The sequence below is a fragment of the Urocitellus parryii genome, chromosome 15 (assembly GCF_045843805.1).
Source record: "Urocitellus parryii isolate mUroPar1 chromosome 15, mUroPar1.hap1, whole genome shotgun sequence".
Lineage (NCBI taxonomy): Eukaryota > Metazoa > Chordata > Mammalia > Rodentia > Sciuridae > Urocitellus > Urocitellus parryii.
The window spans coordinates 13,114,690-13,135,247 of record NC_135545.1 but is presented as its reverse complement, the minus strand read 5'-3'; the positions used below and the strand labels follow the sequence as shown (position 1 = coordinate 13,135,247).

Genomic DNA, 20,558 nt, shown 5'->3' with positions numbered 1-20,558 from the left:
TACAAATAAAAACAAGTTAAATAAAGGCATTGTATCCACCTACAACTTAAAATTAAAAAAGAGAAAGAGAGGGCTGGGGTTGTGGCTCAGCGCGTGAGGCCCTGGGTTCGATCCTCAGCGCCACATAAAAATAAATAAATAAATAAAGGTACTGTGTCCAACTACAACTAAAAATCTTTTTAAAAAATTAAAAAAAAAAAAAGAGAGAAAGAGGGCTCTTTAAATTTGTTTCCTCGTAGACTACCTCTCTAAGAATCCATCTCCAAGTCAGGCGGTGGCTTATGCCTGTAATCTCAGCAACTCGCAGCCATCTTGGCAATTTAGTGAGACCCTGTCTGAAAGTAAAAAATAATCGGGGCTGGGAATGTAGCACGGTGGTGGAGCACCCCGGGGGTTCTATCCCCAGTACTGCAAAACACAAAAAAATTCCAAGGTTTCCTCCTCCCAGAAGTCCTCATCCATAGGCTAGATCCGGCCAATTTTGGGTGCCCATGGTTTCCTGTGACACCCCCCACCACCACCTTTTTGCCATCCCAGTCCTGGGTCATCACTGTTTGAGCTGTGGGTTATCTCTGTCACCCACTGTTTGTTCTGTCGCAGCAGCCCCCCCTGGAAAGTGAGGCCTGGTGTGTGTGGGGGGGAGGGGCGTGCCAGACTGTCTTGATCCACGATTGGGTCCAGGCCTGGTATGCTGGTATCAAGAGGCAGCAAAGAGCAGCGGTGATGATCTTGTTGGGAGGCCACAGAGCTCATACACAATGAAAGTTCATTAAATGCTTGGGCAATGTGACAGAGAAATGGGAGGGCAGAAATGGAATCCTGCTGGCTTCCTGAGGTCTGCACCAGCAACCCCCTAGCCCCTCCAGAAGTGTTCACTAAGGGGAAGGGGAGGTGTTTTCTTTAGCCATCCATAGAAGGGAGGAGGTTTAAGACTCCTCAGGTCAGTTCTCCAGCGTTGGAGTTTGTCAATCAAGTCATCCTGGTGCTTGCAGTGCAGACCTGGAAGGGATTTCTAGGGCTACAGAGGTGGGGAAATAGGTAGAGAGCGGGGTGGACTAATCCCTGTGGATTAGTCTTCCCTCCCTTCCCCCACAGACTGTCCATCCAGGCTCCTGGGAGGTCCTCCCACCTTCTCTGTCCTCCCCAAGGCCCCTGCTTTGGTTCAGCTCTCCCAGCCTCCAAGGCTGTCCCCCTCCTACAGATCCACCTCCAAACAGTAGCCAAAGAAAGTCTTAAAAAACACACACCTCACTGTCCCCACCCCTGTCCTGCATGAAACCTCAGAATAAAGCTCAAACTTTTTACAATGACTTTGCACAGTTTAGCCCCCATGATCCAGCTTCTTGTATCTGACCTTCTCACCTCAGAGCAGCAGTATCATTAACTGTCGGGGACAAATTTTAACTCTTCAAAGAAGCTATGTGCTTTCTGGCCTCCTGGCCTTTGCTCCTATTATTTCTTCTGCCCTAGAATCTTCTCTTGGATTAGTCTTATCAAACCAGGTCTCAGGTTGAACGTATATCCCTTTTCCACAAAACCTTTCTTGCTCTATAAGCTGGGTCAGGTACCCCCTTAGGGATGCCACTGTTCCATGTACTTTATGCATCAGAACTCTGACCATTCTGGGTTGTCACTGTCAGTGGCAGGGCTGTCTTTCTCACTGCACTAGGAGATACATGGCAGTTAGAGAGAGCAGGGGTCCTAGCTACCTCCTCTGTGCACAGGGGCTGGGCACAGAGAAGGGACTTGATAAACTCTTACTGAACAAATGAATGAATGAGTACCTAGAACATTGTACACAGAGACACTGAAATTCTCACAGGCAGAGAGAGTCCCATTGTCAGGTTGTCTGAATAATTTCAAGCTCTTGGCTCAAATTTTATTGTTCCTTTCTTTGTGTCTCATATCCCAGAATGCCGTCCTCCTGGATGGGGACAGGGTCCTACTCGTACTGGTGGGAGGGATAGGCGCTGTGCCCATCATACTCATCAGTAGTGAGGCAGCGCAGCATGAAGTGGCCCAGGTCATGTTTGGAGATGACCCTTGAGGATCCTCGTCCATCCAGAGTCACTGTGTAGGCCCCAGTTAGCGGCTGGTCCCCTGTGAGGTAAAGACAGAAAGGATGGCTGAAGCCAATGTCCTTTCCCACCCCCAGTGCATGATGACTGCAAAAGCTTTGCCAGTGCCACCTGTGCCCTGCCCAGGTAGCACAACAGCCCAGAGGGACTTCCCATGTGCAGGCACTTATCTGTACCGTTTGCTTCATCTGTTCAACAACTCCTTGTTTCTTTCCTATTACGCACCAGTGCAGTGCACCCAGTAGGGGACAAAACTGATGAGAATCTCTGTCTCCAGCAGACAGACATGCATTAGAAAAAGGCAACTAAAGCAAACAACTAAAGAGACAATGTTAGGAGGAAAGAGAAAAATCAGAGGTCAGGCTGGGACCTAGGGTTACAAATGGGCCAGCTGAGCCTTAGAGGAAGTCACCTCTCAGGCGTGCAAAGTGTCACTCTCCAGTGGTAAAGGCTGGATTTGCTATGGATCCCCCCAATTCTGGGTGCTTTCCTGTCTCTGGACCTCACTGGGAGGACTGAGTGTCAGGTCTCAAGTATGATTCTGTGTTTTCCAGGTCCTGGAAGAAGAGACACATTCTGTGACAATGAATCGGTATGTTCCATGCTAGAGGTACAACTAGGTCTTTTTTCTTTACGGTGCTGGGGATAGAATCCAGGACCTTGTGCATACCAGGAAACACTCTACCAGGCCCAACTAGATCTTCCTTAGTAGGGACAGTGGACAGGCATAACCTGACTCTGAAGAGGGCATCTAGTGGCTGCACTATGATAATTAAAAATTGTATCTGACAGCAACCAACTAAATGTAGGGATCATATGTGATATCACCTGTGCAGGGGCAGCCTGAGATCATGTGCAATAAGGAACACATACTCACCCATGTGGTATTCCTGCCAAAAATGTCTAATTTGTATCAAAGAAAAATCTAGAATATGGGACATTTAAAAAGAGCCAGGTGTGATGATGCATGCCTGTGGTGCCAGCTAGTCAGGAGGGCAAGAGGGGAGGATCTCTTGAGCCCAGGAATTGGAGACCAACATAGTGAGATCCCACCTCAAAAAAAAAAAAAAAAAATAGAGCTGGGCTCGGTGGCATTCAGCAGTAATCCCAGCTCCACGGGAGGCTGAGGCAGAAGGATTGCAAGTCTGAGGCCTGAAGTCAGCAATTTAGCAAGATTCTGTCTCAAAAAATAAAAAGGACTGGAAATGTACCTCATTGTTGACCTAGGTACCATAACAAACAAATAAATGTTTAAAAATAAAAATAATACTTGGCTTGATTAATATTATGGAAAATGTTGTTGTTGTTGTTGTTTTTTTTAAAGGGCAGGGGATATTGTTTCAGATTAAAGGGGAAATGCAACTGAATCTTGATTTGGGGTAGAAGAGGTAGGTTGAAAAGATATTTTCTGACAACTGGAGAAATTTGAGAATGGGGTGGATAATGAATGATGTAAGAGTTAATGTGGGGGGGGGCTGGGGTTGTGGCTCAGTGGTAGAGCACTTCCCTAGCACACCTAAGGTATTGAGTTCTATTCTCAGCACCACATAAAAATACATAAATAAAATAAAGGCATTGTGTTCATCTAAAACTAAAAATATGGGCTGGGGATGTGGCTCAAGCTCGCCTGGCATGCGTGCGGCCCGGGTTCGATCCTCAGCACCACATACCAACAAAGATGTTGTGTCCGCCGAGAACTAAAAAATAAATATTAAAAAAAAAAAAATAAAAAAATAAAACTAAAAATATTTTTAAAAAAGAGTTAATGTCCATTTCCTTAGGTGTGATAACAGTTCTTATACAAATATCCTTCTTCTTGGGAGATGCCTGTTGAGGTATTAGGAGTGAAGTATGACATGGCTGAAAACTCAATTGTTCAGAAAATGTACTCAAATAGTTCAGAAATGTACACACACACACATACACACACACACACATACCACACACACACATATTAAGGGGAAAATATTTATGGAGAGAGAGAGGTTCAGGACATGGCAAAATATTAACTAATAAACCTAGACAAAGGGATCTTTAATGCCTTCAACATTTCTAGAGGTTCAAAAGTTTTCACATACACCAGAAAAACAAAATCTACAAACACACATGAAAAACATCCTAAAATATACTACTCTGTGTCAACTACTTTTCAGGCATGATCTCTGAGTAGTCACTTCAAACAAGGTTAAGAAGTAGAATAATAGAGGCTGGGGTTGTGGCTCAGTGGTAAAACACTTGTCTGGCAGGTATGAGGCACTTGGTTTTGATCCTCGGCACCGCATAAAAACAAATAAATAAAATAAAGGTATTGTGTCCATCTACAACTAAAAATATTAAATTTTTTAAAAAGTAGAATAATAGGGGGCTGGGGATGTGGCTCAAGCGGTAGCGCGCTCGCCTAGAGTGCGTGTGGCCCGGGTTCAATCCTCAGCACCACATACCAACAAAGATGTTGTGTCCACCGAGAACTAAGAAAAAGTAAATAAATGTTAAAATTCTCTCTCACTCTCTGTCCCCCTCTCTCTCTCACTCTCTCTTTTTAAAAAAAAAAAAAGTAGAATAATAGAGCCGGGCATTGACAAATGCATCTGTCTCTCTCTCCATTATTTATCTATCCCCGATAGAAATGTATGCCTCATGAGAACAGGGACCACATCACCAGCACTTATATGCCACCTGGCACACATTCACAGGTGAGAGGCATTTGTTGAATGAATGAGCCTCTCCCTAGGCCTGACTCTACTGCTCTCAGAATGGGTTCCAGACCTGAGAAGGGAAAAAGAGGTGCAGTTGTGTTTTACCTTTTCCTTCTCATTATGATCTGGGCCTGGAATGTTCCCCAAAGTCTCATTTGTTGAAGGCTTGGTCCCTAGAGCAGCAGTGTGCTGAGGTGGGGCCTTCGAGAAGGTGACTGGATCTTGAGGGCTCTAACCCCATCAGGAGGTTAATCCATTGTTAGATTCATAATTTGATGTCATTACTGAGAGATGGTAGAAATTTTGGGAGGGGTCTACTTGGAGGAAGGATGTCACTAGGACAAGATCTGGAGGGGTCTAGTTTATTTCTTTTTCTTTCTTTCTTTTTTTTTTTTTTTAGCTCCTAGGGATTAAACCCAGGAGCTGACCTACCTTTCCCACCCCTTTAATTTTTATTTTGAGAAAGGGTCTCACTAAGTTGCTGAGTCTGTACTTGAACGTGTGAACCTCCTGTGTTAGCCTCCAGAGTAGTTAAGCTTACAGGTATGTGCCACCATCCTGGATGGAAGGATATATTTGTATTTGTCCCCAGTCCCATTCTCTCTCTTTCTCTCTTTCTGTGTGTGTGTGTGTGTGTGTGTGTGTGTGTGTGTGTGTGTGTGTGCTTTCTGGCTGTCATGAGTTGAGCAGCTTTCCTCTGCCATCTTTACAGGCATATGAATAAAGGATTCAGCGGACCATGCACTGAAATCTCTGAAACCCTCAGCCAAAATAGACCTTTCCTTCTTTCAATTGCTTTTCTCAGGTATTTGGTCACAGTGATGAAAAGTTGACCAACATGCTGTATAACATGACCACAAGTGTGTTTCCCCACATTAGTTCATCTGACAACTACTAAGCACCTACAACATGCCAGGCTTTGTATTAGGCATTAGGAACACAGCTGTGATCCAAACAAGATAAAACCCCTACTTTGGGTGGGAGGTGTAGTCAGTGGTAGAGACCTGACCCAACAGGTGCAAGGCCCTGGGTTCCATCCCAGTACCACAAACAAAAACCCCTCTGCTGTCAAAAGCTGACATTCCAGTGAGGGAGACACATATTCAATAAGATCAAGAAAGCATATATCTTCTATGTGTGGTAAGTTTCAGTCCCATCTCCTTGATTTAGGTCAGCCCTCATAACTTGTGTGTCACCCACCCTCTGGCCCTGGGTGCTGAGGATTGAACCTAGGGTCTTGGGCATGCTGAGGAAGTGCAATAACTTGCTTCTAATCAACAACATGCATTGGAAGTAGCACTAAAGCGGCTTTTGATACCAGGCCATAAAGATGATATAGCTTCCATAAGGCCCCTCCAGAGACTCTCACCTTGGGGACCCAGCTACCATGGTGTGAGGAAGCCCTGGCCACATGGGGAAGCTACCTGAAGATATCCAGCTGATGTCTGCATCAACCAGCAGACATATCTATGAGGAAGCCTTCCACTTGACACTAAGCCCAGCCACCATATGACCACAGCACTACTTGAGACTCCCAAGAAAGAGCCACCCATTGAGCCTAGTTACCTCCCAGTACTGGGTTACAGTCACCATAAACAATAGTAGTGGTTTCACATTTCTACATTCAGATGTCTTGTTAAGCAGAGATAACAGCATGTCAGGAGATTAAGAAGGGAGATTAAGTAAAGCAGGGAAGACAGGGAAGGGTAGGAAGCATGTTTGCCTTTTTTGTTGTTTTTTGGAGGGGCACCTGGATATGAAATGGAATTTCTTTCTTTCTTCTTCCTTTTTTTTTTTTTGGCACCGGGGATTGAACCCAGGGTTCAATCAAAACTGAGCCACATCCCCAGACCTTTCTTTCTTTTTTTTGGTACTGGGACTGAACTCAAGGGCATTCAAGCACTGAATCATATCCCCAGCTCTTTTTTTGTATTTTATTTAGAGACAGAGTCTCACTGAGTTGCTTAGGGCCTTGCTAAATTACTGAGGCTGGCTTTGAACTTGAGATCCTCCTGCCTCAGCCTCCCAAGACACTGGGATACAGACATGAGCCACCAGACCCAGCTGAACTGGGAATTTCATGATGTGCAATTGCCAAGGAAAGCCTTGCAGATCTCTCCAGAGGGCAGATGGGAACAAGCTGGCAGTGACAGGGCTGCTGGGTCCCAGCTCCACTCACCTATGTGTGGTGGCATCACGGCCACGTATTTCAGGCCTGATTCCTGCAGCACTTTGTGCATCCGGATGTGGTCATCAGTTACGTCCTGCAGTCGTGGGGGCACCTTGGCTGGGTCCCATAGCAGGAAGGCTGATGGGGAGACACAGGGCAGGGTCAGCCTGTGATGTTTTGACTTGGGGCCAGGACAAAATGCTACAGTGGCTCACTGCAGCCTTAAAGTGAGTTGCAAAGGTGAGATCTCTTCAGCCGCTTCTCTCTCAAACCCCACCTATGAGCAGTCTGCGGATCACAGTGATTCTATATCTGACCTCTCCCCACCCCTCCTGGTCCTATCCACTGTGACCTCCCGTTCTTCTCTGGTCTCCTTGTCCCTGACTCCCATCCCTCCCAGCCAAGGGAGCCTATGAACACCTGAGTCAGGTCCTGTCCGTGGATCTCACTCAGGGTGAGAGCCAAGTCCTCAACGGGTTCAGCCCAGAGTCCCCAGCTGATCTGGCCCCATCAACTCCCTGACATCACCGCCCAGCATTTCCCTTCCAGTTGGCCTGTGCCAGCCAAGCTCCACCCGCAGCCTTTGCAACGGCTGGTCCCTCTGCCCCAGTGCGATTCCCTCTCCCTGCTCTTCCTTGCAGACTTTGGTTAAAGGTCGCCTCTCAGAGCAACTTTCCCTGAGCAGCCTATTTAAAATTGCAATCCCGCCCTACCGACCACCCCCTTTACTCTGCCTGTTCTTTCCCCCTGGTGTCCTTCCCAGCTTTCACACCAAAGTCACCCTTGGGCCTAATATACTACCTCCCTCCCTCCCTTGAAAGCCAGTTCCACAGACAGGGACTTTGTCATGTTCACTGTCCCATTCCCAGCCCTTAGAAGGGCTGTAACCCTGTAGGTGCTCAGTACATATCTGAAGGCATTCCATAGCCTAGCCGAGGCTCCCATTTATAAAATGCTAACCAAGTCCCAACCCTGCTAAATGCTTGTTTGTTGCTTTGTACTGGGGATTAAATCCAGGGCCACTCAACCACGGACCCACATCCTCAGCCCCTTTTTATATTTTATTTAGAGACAGGGTCTTACTAAGTTGCTATGGCTGGCTTTGAACTCATGATCCTCCTGCCTCAGTGCCTCAGCCTCCCGAGCTGATGGGATTACAGGTGTAGGCCACCCCCAAGCTAAATGCTTTAGGAGCAGTTTGGTAAGATGATTAAGAGCTCGGTTCGGTCTGAGTTGAAGTTCTCGGTCTCCCGCTGGCCAGCTGCCTGTTTCTTCATGTGTAAACTGGGGTGATAGAAGATTGAGTCGGGGCTGGGGGCGCTGCTCAGTAGCAGGGCAGGTGCTTAGCATGCACAAAGCCCTGAGTTCCATTCCAAGGACCAAAAAGAAAAAGTGTTGGAGTTCATGCAAATGGTTATGATGAGGTCTGGCACAGAGCAAAACTCAGTCACTGGTCACTGTGATTGTCCCATTGGTTCATGGACAACATGAGTTCCTCTTTACAGATGAGGAAACCAAGTCCCAAGGCCACACACACAGAAGGGCCTCCCTCTTCATTCAGCATTGAGAACAGCCTCTCCCGAGGAGCAATCACAAGTCCAGTCTGTCTTTTACCCTGGGTTTCTTTCTAATCCTCTCAGAAACCTCCTTAGAAAACAACTCTCCCCAAAGTGTGATGGATTAACTCCAGCTCCTAAGAGGACAAGGGTCTTTCTAATCATGAAACTTGAACCTGGAGGGAATATTTGACTCTAAGATTTAGGGACTAGAAGAGGCCTAGAGTTGATTTACTTGGCTGTGACAACAGCATTGTGTTCTAGAAGACAAAGTCCCTTTCTTAGGAGTTGCTGAAGGGCTTCTTGGTCATGTAACTCCACACCAAAGAGTTTGGGAAAAGAAAAACAAAAATACTTGTGTACATTTATTTGTACACAGATAAGCCAATTATGATAAATTTTAACAATTTTCTTGGCAGTACTAGGGATTGAACCCAGGGCCTCACACATGCTAGGCAAGCATTCTACCACGGAGCCACATCCCCAACCCTTATAACATTTTCTTTTGAGATATGATCTTGCTAAGTTGTCCAGGCTCGCCTGGGGACTTTTGATCTTCCTGCTTCAGCCTCCCAAGTTGCTGGGATTGCAGGTGTGCACTACTGTGCCTGGCAATATCAGCAATTTTTGAATCAAGGTGGCAGCAATATAAGTATTCATTCTATTATTTTGTGTTTTTTTTGTTTGTTTGAATTTTTTTATATGCCAGGCATGATGGTAATCATGATGGAACCAATAATCCCAGCTACTCAGTAGGTTGAGGTAGGAATATTGCAAGTTTGAGGCCAGCTTGTGCAATTTGGTGAGATCCTGCCTTAAAGTAAAATAAAATAAAGGGTGGAGGATGTAGCTCAGTAGAGCCTTTGACTAGCATGTGAGAAGCCCTGGGCTTAATCCCCAGTACCAAAAATAGAAATTTATAATAATAATAAATATGGAAGATAGATGTGGTGGCATGGGCTTGTAGTACCAGCTATTTGGGAGGCTGAGGCTGGAAGGTCACTTGAGCCCAGGAGTTCGAGACTGGTCTGGGCAACATCATGTGACCTCATCTCAAGTTGCCTGTGCATGTGGGCACGGGGACACACAAACACAAAGAAAAGGGGGAGGGGGAGAGAGAGAGAGAGAGAGAGAGAGAGAGAGAGAGAGAAATCAAGAGAAGACCATTATAAAATTACAGGTCTGGAATTATTTCTCCATTTCAAAGCTTGAAGGAAAAAAAGCCATAAATGATTTTGCCTCCTGCCCTCCCGCTGGGCATGGCTGCCAGGGCTTTGGGCTTGCTGCCCCTGCTGCCTGGAGAACTGTTACCCCCACCACACAGCCTGCCCTTGCGCCACGTCCCTTCCCAGGAGGCCATCTGTGGGATGAAACACAGGTGAGGGGGGTGGACTGTGGAGACAGGAGCCAAGTGCCTCCCCCTGCTCTACCAGCCACAGATGTGTGAACTTAGGTGATCCAGCCAGATGGCCTTCCTGTGCCATGGCTCCTGAGCCATGCCAGGGAGACGATAATAACAATAGCTGGCATCTCCTAAGCACCTACTATGTGCCACTTTGTGTATAAGCACCCAAAGGGGTTTTGCAAAGATTAAGTGGCTTTATCTCTTAAGCATCTAGCATCCAGTAAGTGCTCAATAAATACTGCTAGCATTCATTGCTCTTTAATTTTTTTTTTTTTTTTTTTTTTTTTTTTACGCTGGAGATTGAACCCAGGGGTGCTTTATCATGGAGCTACATCCCCAGCCCTTTGTATTTTTTTGTATTTTGAGACAGGGTCTCCCTAAGTTGCTGAGGCTGGCCTTGTACTTGTGATTCTCTTCCTGTCTCAGCATTAATTGTTCTTGTTATGCACCCTGTAACCTTTTTTTATTACTCAGGACAACTATTATTACTGTTGTTGTTGTTATTATTATTATTATTACTATTTTGTGGTGCTGGGGACAGAACCCAGGCCCTACGCATGCTAGGCAAGGACTCAGCCAAATCCCCAACCCCTTAGGACAACTACTCGTTTAAGGTCCATCCCTCCGTAACTGGGAGCCCAGGGGCAGAGAGCTGGTGTGCAGCCATCCTCTGCCATTCTGCAAGGCTCCCCCTGACCTTTCCTGGGCCATCTCCTTGGGCTCCCATAGTTTCCTCAGGCTTCTCTTGGTCTGACCCTGACCCTCTGCCTGTTCCTTCTCCCTCCCGCCCTGTTCCTCTGGGATGTCGGTGTGACCATGACAGTTTACCACCTCTCTCCCATCTGGACTGCAACGTCCAGGACTGTGTGGGTCACCACTGTGTCCACAGCATCATTCAGCAAGGTCAAGGCAACAGCATGGCAACTTAGAAGAGCTTCAATGTCACCTTTCAGAGGGCCCGTCCAGTCCCCGCCCTCCAGTTCAGCCCCCCCTCCGTGACCCCACCACCCACCCGAGGTGCAGGCCACGACCTTGTCCACTCCATGAGCCTTCATGGCCGCCACAATGTTCCGGGCGCCCTCGGACATCACTGTAGTGGGACCTTAGAGGGGACAGAGAGTGGCTGTCATTGGTGGGCGGCGGCGGCGGCGGCGGTGGTGGCAGAGGTGGCAGGGGTGGGGCTGGGGGCGGGAGTGGTGCCGGGGGTCGAGGTACAGGAAGGGGCCGTGGACAGAGGGGGGGCTCAGTACTGAGATCAGTGCCGGTGCCCAGCAGCACGATGACAGCATCCTGCCCGGCTACGGTCTTGTCCACGTCAGCTGCCTGACGAACGTCACCAACTATCACATGGTTTGGCTGGGGCCCCTCCGATGGCAGTCTGGAGGTGTCCCGAACCAGCACAGTCACCTCATAACCTGTGGGCAAAGGGAGCAGAGAGGCAGGTCAGTGGGCTTGTGGGCTGGCACTCGGGCTGCAGGCGCTGGGCCCTGGAGGGTGCCATGAGCCCCCAAGTTCATCCCCCAGGTCCCTGTTCTGGGGCAGTGATCTTCACACATTTTTGCTGGTTCATCCACAGTTGATGTCCAGCTAGTTGTGGGCGATGCCTTCATGCCCACATACAAACAGTCTTCACCAGAGGCTCCCCGCACCCCACACCCGCCACCCTCCAGCACAGAAGGGGCTGATGTCTGGCAGGCCACTGCTCTATGCTGCCCCCAAAGTGACCAGTGTTGAGACTGGACCCAGACCCTGGCCTCACCTGTGGAGGCCCAGCCTTCCTTTAGTGCTCATTAATGTACCTGTCTGAAGACACGAACAGTGTGAACATACTTTTTACACAACCAGACATACGAAAAATTGTGCTCTATGTGTGTAATGTGATCTGTAATGCATTCTGTCATATATAACGCATTAGAATTAAACAAAGAATTCAAATCAGTACTGTACGTGATCAAAACAAAACATTCTACAGGACTGTAATTGACCTTATCATTTGGAAAAAATTCCAAACATTATTAAATCCTATTTTAAGGGTCGTAATAAACATATTATTGATCAATGTAAAAAAAATTAGAATATCACCTTAGTATGTCCCCTCCCAAAAGAATTTTGGCTAACTCTGTCTCCCTAGACCCCAACACACACACACACACACACACACACACACACACACACACTTTTTAAAGTTCATAATTAACATATTTCTTCCTTTGTTTTAAATAGTGGCAAAGGAACTTAATGTTTTGGTGTATTGTTATGGTTATATTTTAAAAATAAAATGATTAGTTATGATCTCTAAACGTTTGTGACCTCTCCAGTTCATGTTGGAGGTAAGGTTTTGGGGAGGCAATTGGGTTTAGATGAGGCCAGGAGGGCAGGGTCCCCACGATGGGCTTACTGTTCTTTTTTTTTTTTGTCCTTTGGTACTAGGAATTGAACCCAGTGGCACTGAACCACTGAGCCACACCCCCATCCCTTTTTCATATTTTATTTTGCAACAGAGTCTTGCTAAGTTGCTGAGGCTGGCTTTGAACTCAAAATCCTCTGCCTAGAGAGCCACTGGGATTGTCACGATTGCTCTTGTAAAAGGATAGATTCATAATTTGATGGCATTATTGGGAGGTGGTAGAAACTGGGGGAGATGGGACCTAACTGAAGGGAGTGGGTCTTGGGGCACACCCTTCAGGACTAGATCTTGTCCCAGGCCCCTTCCTTTGGATTAGACAATTGTTTCTTCTTCTTTTTAATATTTTATTTTTTTTAGTTGTAGTTGGACATAATACCTTTATTTTTTAAATTTTATGTTTATGTGGTGCCGAGGATCGAACCCAGGGCCCCACTCGTTCTAGGCGAGTGCTCTTCTGCTGAGCCACATCCCCAGCCCCTAGACAATTGTTCCTTTTTTCCCTCCCTCCCCTTTTCTCTTCTCTCTTTGAGACAAGGTCATACTAAGCTGGCCATGCTAGCTCCAAACTCCTGGGTTCAAGCGATCCACCAGCCCCAGTCTCTTGAGTAGCTGGGATTACAAGCACACAACACCACACCAAAAACACAACCAACAAATGCAAAACCAGATAAACTGCAAATCATCAAAATTAAAACCTTTTATCCCTCAAAAGAAACCATCAAGGGCTGGGACTGGGGCTCAGCGGTAGCGCACTTGCCTGGCATGTGTGAGGCACTGGGTTCGATTCTCAGCACCACATATAAATAAATAAAATAAAGATCTATCAACAAACAAGAAAAAAAAATTAAAAAGTAAGAAAGTAAAAATACAACCTACAGAATGGGAGAAAAATTTTATAAGCCTATCTGATAAGGGACTTGCATTTATATAAAAGGACTTTTATAACACAATGTTAAACATAAATGACCCAACTAAAAATATACACAACATCCTTTGAATAAGATGCCCAAATGGCCAACAAGCCCATGAAAATAGGTTCAATCCCATTAGCCATCATGGAATGCAAATAATCAGAGCCACAATGAGATATCACCTTCACAGCACTCGCATGGCGAGAATATAGAGATAAACGCCCACGATCCTTCGAGGAAATGAACCTCAAGCGCTGCCGATGGCCACACAAAAGGGTGCAGCTGCTTTGGCAATCTGCCTGGCAGGTCTCCAAAAGATAAAACCCAGCGGTACCATATGACCCAGCATTCTCAGATGTATGCCCAGGAGACACGAAAACATGCTTTTCACACAAAAACTTGCACATGTATGTTTATAGTAACATTATTCCTAACATCTATCAACTGCTTAATGGATGAATGCAGTATCATTGGGAACATAAATGAATGATATGCTTCAACATAGATGCACCTTGAGAAAATTTTTTTTTTTTTTTTTTTTTTTTCCCAAGTGAGAGAAGACAGTCACAAAGAACCAACATCATGGGGCTGGGGTCATGGCTCAGTGGTAGAGCTCTTGCCTAGCATACGTGAGGCACTGGGTTCGATTCTCAGCACTGCATATAAATAAATGAATAAAATAAAGGTTCATCAATATCCAAAATAAGACATTAAAAAAAGAAACAATATTATATGATTACATTAATATTAAATGTCTAGAACAGCAAATTCATAAAAACAGAAGCAGGGAAGTGGTTCCCTAGGGCTGGGAGAGGGGTTGGGCTGGAAAATAGGGTCTATTTTGGGAATGACAAAAATGTTCTTTTTTTTTTTTTGGTACTGGGGATTGTAGTAGAGGCTGGGGTTATGACTCACTGGGTTCAAGCCTCAGCACCACATAAAAATAAATAAATAAAAGTTTGTGTCCATCTATAGTTAAAAAATTTTTTTAAAATATAGTTTTAGTACTACATGGACACAATACCTTTATTTTATTTTATTTATTTATTTTTATGTGGTGCTGAGTATGGAACCCGGTGCCTCACATGTGCTAGGCAAGCACTCTGCCACTGAGTCACAATCCCTGTCCCCTTTTATTTTTGATTTTGAGACAGGGTCTTGCTAAATTGCTGAGGGCCTTGTTAAGTTACTGAGGCTGGCTTTGAAATTTCGATCCTCCTGCCTGAGCCTCCTGAGACACTGGGATTATAGGAGTGCCCAGTGTCAAAATGTTCTAAACGGATTATGAGAATACTTGCGCAACTCTGAATATGCTGAGAACCACAGAATGGTATATTTTCAAGGGGCGGATTATATAGTGTGTGAATTATAGCTCTATAGTGCTGTTAAACATATAAAAGTGCCGGGTGCAGTGGCACACGCCTGTAATCCCAGCCATTTGGGAGGCTGAGGCAGAAGGATCACAAGTTCAAAGCCAGCCTGCAATTTAGCAAGGCCTTAAACAACTTCGTGAGGGCTGGGGATACAGCTCAGTTGGTAGAGTGCTTGCCTCACATCTCACATGCACAGGCCCTGGGTTCAATCCCCAGCACCACCAAAAAAAAAAAAAAAAAAAAAAAAAAAATGCTTAGTAAGATCCTGTCTCAAAACAAAAATAAAGGCTAGGAATGCAGCTCAGTGATTAAGCACCCCTGGGTTCCATCTCTGGTACCTCAAAACTAAAACAAACCAAAAAATCTACAAAAGCAAAACCAAGACAAAATTAACCAAAAGTTTAGCACAGAACACTGAAATAAGCATCATCTGATTGTTTGCTGTCAGGCCTTTTGATCATCCCACAGTTTTACCCCTTGGCCTGGACCAGCCCTGAGTCTTGTTCCTGGCCCTTTCCAGAGTCTTCTTCAGGCTCCTGGGCCCTGGCCTGCTCCCCCCAACCATATTCCAGCCATCTCCAAGAGCCTCTGCTCAGAGGCCTCCCACAACCCGACCTGAAGCCCACCACAGAGACTTGTGATGGCCTCAGGGCTCTCAGGCTCCGACCTTTCCTCCTCTCCAGGGAACCACTGCATTTCTTTCAGTTCCTCCAACACAACCAGCTGCTCCCCCACCCCCACCCCACCTCCTGGCTTTGCACACACCATCCCTCTGCTGGGACACCCTTCACCCCCTTTCCCCAGGTCCCCCAGCCACTTGTGCTTCCTCTGTCATGGCTCCCCCTCTGCTGACCTGCCGTAAACCAAGGGCCCTGGGAGTCCACTGCCACCACCCTGACCTTTTACAAACAGGAAAACTCGGGTTTTATCATCTCAGGGACCCAGGTTCAAACTCTGGCCCTACCGCTTTCTGGCTCAGGAACCTGCAGCCCCTTCCTCCATCAGACCCCAACTTCTTGGTCTCTGAAATGAGAGCACCCCACCCAGCAAACCCGTCCTCCAGGACCCCCTTTTCACAAAGGAATGACACACAGGAGAGCAGCAAGAGTTTGCCGGGAGCCAATGTGGGCATTGCCTGATTACCAGGTTCAATCCCCAGCACCACACAAAATAAGGCAATGCAGAAACCTTGTAATGTTGCCAAAAGCTCTGAAGCCCATCCAACAACAAGGATATGGTTTTGAGAAGAAAAAAGACGGTTTATGGCTTTGCTAGCAAAGGAGAAACAGAGGGGACTCCTGTCCCAAAGGTTGTGATTCTGCCCATCAGCAGAAACAGGTTTTTTTTTTTTTAAGAGGTAATTCAGAGAAAATGAGATTAGAGAGGAAAGAGATCAGGGAAAAGAAGATCAGGGAGGAGAAGATCAGAGAGAAAAAGGCTGAGAAAAAAAAAAGTTTCAAAGCCATAAGGGATATAGTCAAAGCATCAAGTGAACCCCCGTTACAGTAAGTTGTGCGTCTATCTTTTTCTTTTTTAAAGTACTTATTGATGGGCACTCTACCACTAAGATAACACCACTATCCCCTTTTTATTTTGAGACAGGGTCTTGCTAAGTTACAGACTCTGGCCTTAAACTTGCGATCCTCCTGCCTCAGCCTCCTGGGTTGCTTAGGATTACAGGCACATGTCACCATTGCAGATGGGCATATATCTTTTATATTTTTATTTCTTTTTATATTGGGGATTGAACTTAAGGGTGTTCTGAGCCACATCCCCAGCTCTTCTTACTTTTTATTTTGAGACAGGGTTTGACAGGGCCTCACTGAATTATGTAGGGCCTGTCTGAGTTGCAAAGTCTGGCCTTGAACTTGTGATAACTTGTGATCCTCTTGCCTCAGCCTCCCGAGTCACTGGGATTACAGGTACGTACCAACATGCCCAGCTGCATAGATCTTTTTGAGAAACATGTTGTTATAGTCTGAATGTTTGTGTTTTCCTCCAAAATGCACCTGATCACCAAGGTGATGATATTAGAAGGGGGCCTTGGGAGGTGGGTTATGAGGGTATTGCTCTCATGAATTAGAATCATGCCCATATCAGAGACCTCAGAGAGCTAGCAAGCCCCTTGCACCATGTGAAAATTCAGCTATCAGACGGCTGGCCCTTATCAGGCACCAGCAGGGCCTTGATATTGAATTTCCAACCTCCAGAACTTTGCAAAATGTACTTCTGTTGTTTATGATCACATAGTTAAGGTATTTGTTAGAGAAACCCAAACAGACCCAGACACGTCCTCCCAATCGTGAGAACTTTGAACACAGGCACAGCACAAGGGTCACTGTGGGTTTTGACATTATTAGTGATGAGTGGCAATACTCATAAAGATCCCCTAAAATGCCAAGGGCTGTGCTACATTCCTTCTATGAATAAATAGATAAATGGGGTATTTAAAAAAAAAAGAATTTTAAGTCCTCAGCACCATACAATTTTTAAAAAACTTAATAACTTAATTCACACGTATCTTTTCTTTTTGTGGTACTGGGGATTGAACCCAGGAGTGCTCTATCACTAAGTCACAATCCAGTGTTTAATTTTATTTTGAGACAGAATCTCACTACAGAATCTCAAAACATGACTTGTGATCCTCCTGTCTCAGCCTCATAACTCACATTTAAATTTAAAGGGCCAGATGTGGCCAGTAGCTACCATATCAAATAGAATGGATTCACACATTTTACCCTTTATAAAGAATAAGATCCAGGCTTGGTGGCGCATGCCTGTAATCCCAGCAGCTTGGGAGGCTGAGGCAGGAGGATGGTGAGTTCAAAGCCAGCCTCAGCAACTCAGTGAGGCCCTAAGCAACTCAGTGAGACCCTTTCTCCAAATAAATACAAAATGAGGCTGGAGATGTGATTGAGTGGTAGAGTGTCCCTGAGTTCAATCCTCAGGTTCCCCCCACTCCCCACCAAAAACCCAAGAGTGTTCATTAGTTGTTTCCAAGCCTTTAAAATATATATATATATAGAAATCCCTTCCCTTATTTACATTTTTCCGTTAATTTTATTTTGAAATAAATGACCTATAAAGAAGTTTCAAGACCCAGATTTCTCATTTTGCTTTTGCCTTATCGCTCTCTCTTTAAACATAACATGCATAATTATATACATTTGCATGTACATATATTTATACATATATATAGAAATACATATTTTCCCCTTGATAATGAGAATAAATTCCAGAGGTCAAGCCCCTTTAAAGCTTTTTGATCTCAATCTTTAGTATAAAATGGATTTCACTGCCTAACCCAGTGCACACATATATAATTAAAACAAAACTTTCACAAAGCTAACAATATGCGATACATTTTGATACTGTTGGAACTTAATATATTTCAAAACCTATATGACCTACAGTTTGACAAGCATCAGATTACAATTCTACAAAGTAGCTATTATCATGCCTATTCTGAGGATGGGAAACTGAAACACCATGTTTTAGGTAACTGGGCCAAGGCCACACAGCTAGTAGGTAGAGAAGGTAAAATTTTATACATAAGCAAGTCTGACCCAGAGCCTAAAGAATTCAAAGCTAGGCTATAACGGAAACTGAATCAGCCAAAGGATATTCATTGATCACCAACTGCTCAATGGCTACTGTTCAAAGCACTTCCCATATTGTATCTACTTTAATCATTGTAAGTGACCCAAGGCAAGTACAACTAATTTCATCCCCACTTTATAGATATCTAGGCACACAGTGAATCTAGTCACACAGTTCTAGATGACAAAGCATAGGGTCACACAGGTGTTTAGTGTCAGAGCTGGCCTCCTGAAAGTAGGCAGGCTGACGCTAGTTTGTGCTTGTCAGGAATCTTGACCTTGCTTGAATTACACTGAGATAAATAAAATCTCAATTCAATTTTAGGTCAGGGTCGCCCCTAGACTCCAACTCTCATTCCCCTAGGTGCAGTTCCAGTCGTGACCAGCAGGGTGGGCAAGCGGGCCCTAGTGGTATTGGGGATTAAAGGTGAAGGAAACATGGAAATCCAGATATTCGGGATGACTCAGCACTTCTCAACTTCTCCCTCTTCCTTCCCCAGCCTACCCTAGAAATGCTGATCAGCAAATGGGTTTTCACGGGTCTCCCTTCCCACAAGTCAAGATCCTCACAAGGTGGGGGGGGGGGTGGAAGCCTGCCTAATGAGGAACTGTTTCAGAAAAGTCCCAAAGGAGGGCTGGGCTGGGATTCTGGTGGCCTCCACCCTTTTGGGTCTTGCAGATAGTCAATATCTTCAGAGTTCCCAATGTTTGCAGGGGTGGGGCTCTATATCTTGAAGTCCCAGGCCCAGCCGGAAGAGGGTAAACTCTGGACTGGAGAGGCAGAAGACGCGAGGATCCTGCACCCTCTTCTGGAGCAACTCTGAACTTTCAGCCTTTGATGACTTACCTAGGACTAGTGCTCACAAGTCCTGACTCACTCATGTCTCTGTGACCTCTTCCTGTTAGGTGCTCACAGCAACCTGCCTCCTAAACTTTCCTATTTCCAGCTCTGGTGTCCAAGCCCAAAGCCCATGGACATTTTTGGTGCTTACGCCTATGAACTGGGTTCAAATCCCAGCACTGCCACTCACCAGCTGTGGTATTGGGGCAGAATTTTTGGGCCTCAGTTTTCTCATCTGTCAAGGGAGGCGGGGAGTACTATTTCCCCCTCCAAAATGAGGGCTGCCTGGATTTAACTCATGCAGCGAGAAGGCACAGCTAGGCAGCAAGCCTTTGCTAACTCAGTAAACCCTCTCTGGGTGTGCTAATGACAATCACAACCACAACCACAATCACATTTCATAAGAGCTCTGGATTTACTGTCACTGGAGTCCCCTAGGCTCCCATCGCCCATTTCTATGCCTTGGACTCACATAAAACTGAATATCACAGTTTCACCCATTTCTGCCCCGGCACCCCCAAACTTGCTTCGCTCCCTGAAGCTTCACACACTTGGTTGGGACACTGATGACCCCAACCAGCCTGTGCCCGGCTCCAGCCCCACGATGTCTCTTCCTAGTGCTCTCCGGGTGGACCCTGTGACTCCCCCTCCCGCCCCGGCTCATGCCTGCTTGCACCGCCTGCGCCATGGTGGTGAGCCCGGTCCTGCCAGTGGCGCCGAAGATCGCGATCTTCTTGACAGCCATGCTTCGGGGGTCCTGGATGTGCAAGGCCTGAGACTCTGGACGCGCGGGAACCTTATGACTGCTGGGCGGCACTCTCCGCCCTTCCCAGTCGGAGGGACGGGGCGGGGCCAGCTCGGAGGGGCCCGCCTCTGCCCCCCGCACCCGGCTCGAGTCAATTGGGTGGGCGGGTGGAAGCAACAGACCACGCCTTCCACTGGGAGGAAAGCTAGTCAACTTGCAGTTTTTTGTTTTTTTTTTTCACTGCCTAGCACCACCCTCTCAGACCGCCCTTTATACTTGGAGGAACGCCGCCCGCTTGGAGGGGAGCAAGTGGGCGGGGTCAGGAGAGCTGGCCGCTCGGCGCCCCGCCTCCGCGCTCAAGCCGCCGGGGGGCAGGGGCGGAGCGATGAGCCACGCCCACCAGGCTTTCCTGGCTCACGCCCGTTCTCCCAGGACTCGCCTGCAGTGGTGGTACTTGCACTACTGCTCAGGGTCTCCTACAACAAACAAAGGGAGAAGTGAGGGAGGACACTGTGGGTGTGTGAGTGTGACACTGGGTAATGAGTCCCTATGCACCCGCGTGACCTTAAGTAACCACAAGGGAGAGCATGATTGTGGATGACAGCTTGTGTCATTCTTGGGTTCCAATGTGACTGTGAATCCACGTGTGGTCAACATTGATGCTCCCTGTAACCTGTGGTGACACTGTGGATGACAGTGTGTCAGCCTGTGTGATATGGTGTGAGATTTGTGTAAGTTATAATAGAGTGTGAGAATATTAGATTGTGACGGTGTGTG

The 20,558-nt window shown here is 46.4% G+C and overlaps 1 protein-coding gene across 1 annotated transcript; it reads right to left on the bottom strand.

The window, feature by feature from the left end:
* Positions 1 to 1,837: 1,837 nt before the first annotated feature.
* On the bottom strand, positions 1,838 to 19,997 carry Blvrb (biliverdin reductase B). The gene is made up of 5 exons (XM_026411557.2): positions 19,703 to 19,997; positions 11,156 to 11,320; positions 10,918 to 11,007; positions 6,954 to 7,082; positions 1,838 to 2,100 (listed from the first exon to the last, which is right to left on the bottom strand). Exons 1-5 carry the CDS (start codon positions 19,779 to 19,781, stop codon positions 1,943 to 1,945), a joined length of 621 nt encoding a protein of 206 aa, XP_026267342.1. The 5' UTR covers positions 19,782 to 19,997; the 3' UTR covers positions 1,838 to 1,942.
* Between the last annotated feature and the right edge of the window lie 561 nt (positions 19,998 to 20,558).

Bases quoted from the DNA above. Each gene is read 5' to 3' on its own strand.
- Blvrb (XM_026411557.2), bottom strand. From the start codon at position 19,781: ATGGCTGTCAAGAAGATCGCGATCTTCGGCGCCACTGGCAGGACCGGG. The intron at 11,008-11,155 runs GTACTGAGCCCC...GTCCCCTCTAAG, and splicing joins GGGCACCGGCACTGATCTCA to GTCCCACTACAGTGATGTCC. The intron at 2,101-6,953 runs GTGAGTGGAGCT...TTTACCTCACAG, and splicing joins CGTGATGCCACCACACATAG to GGGACCAGCCGCTAACTGGG.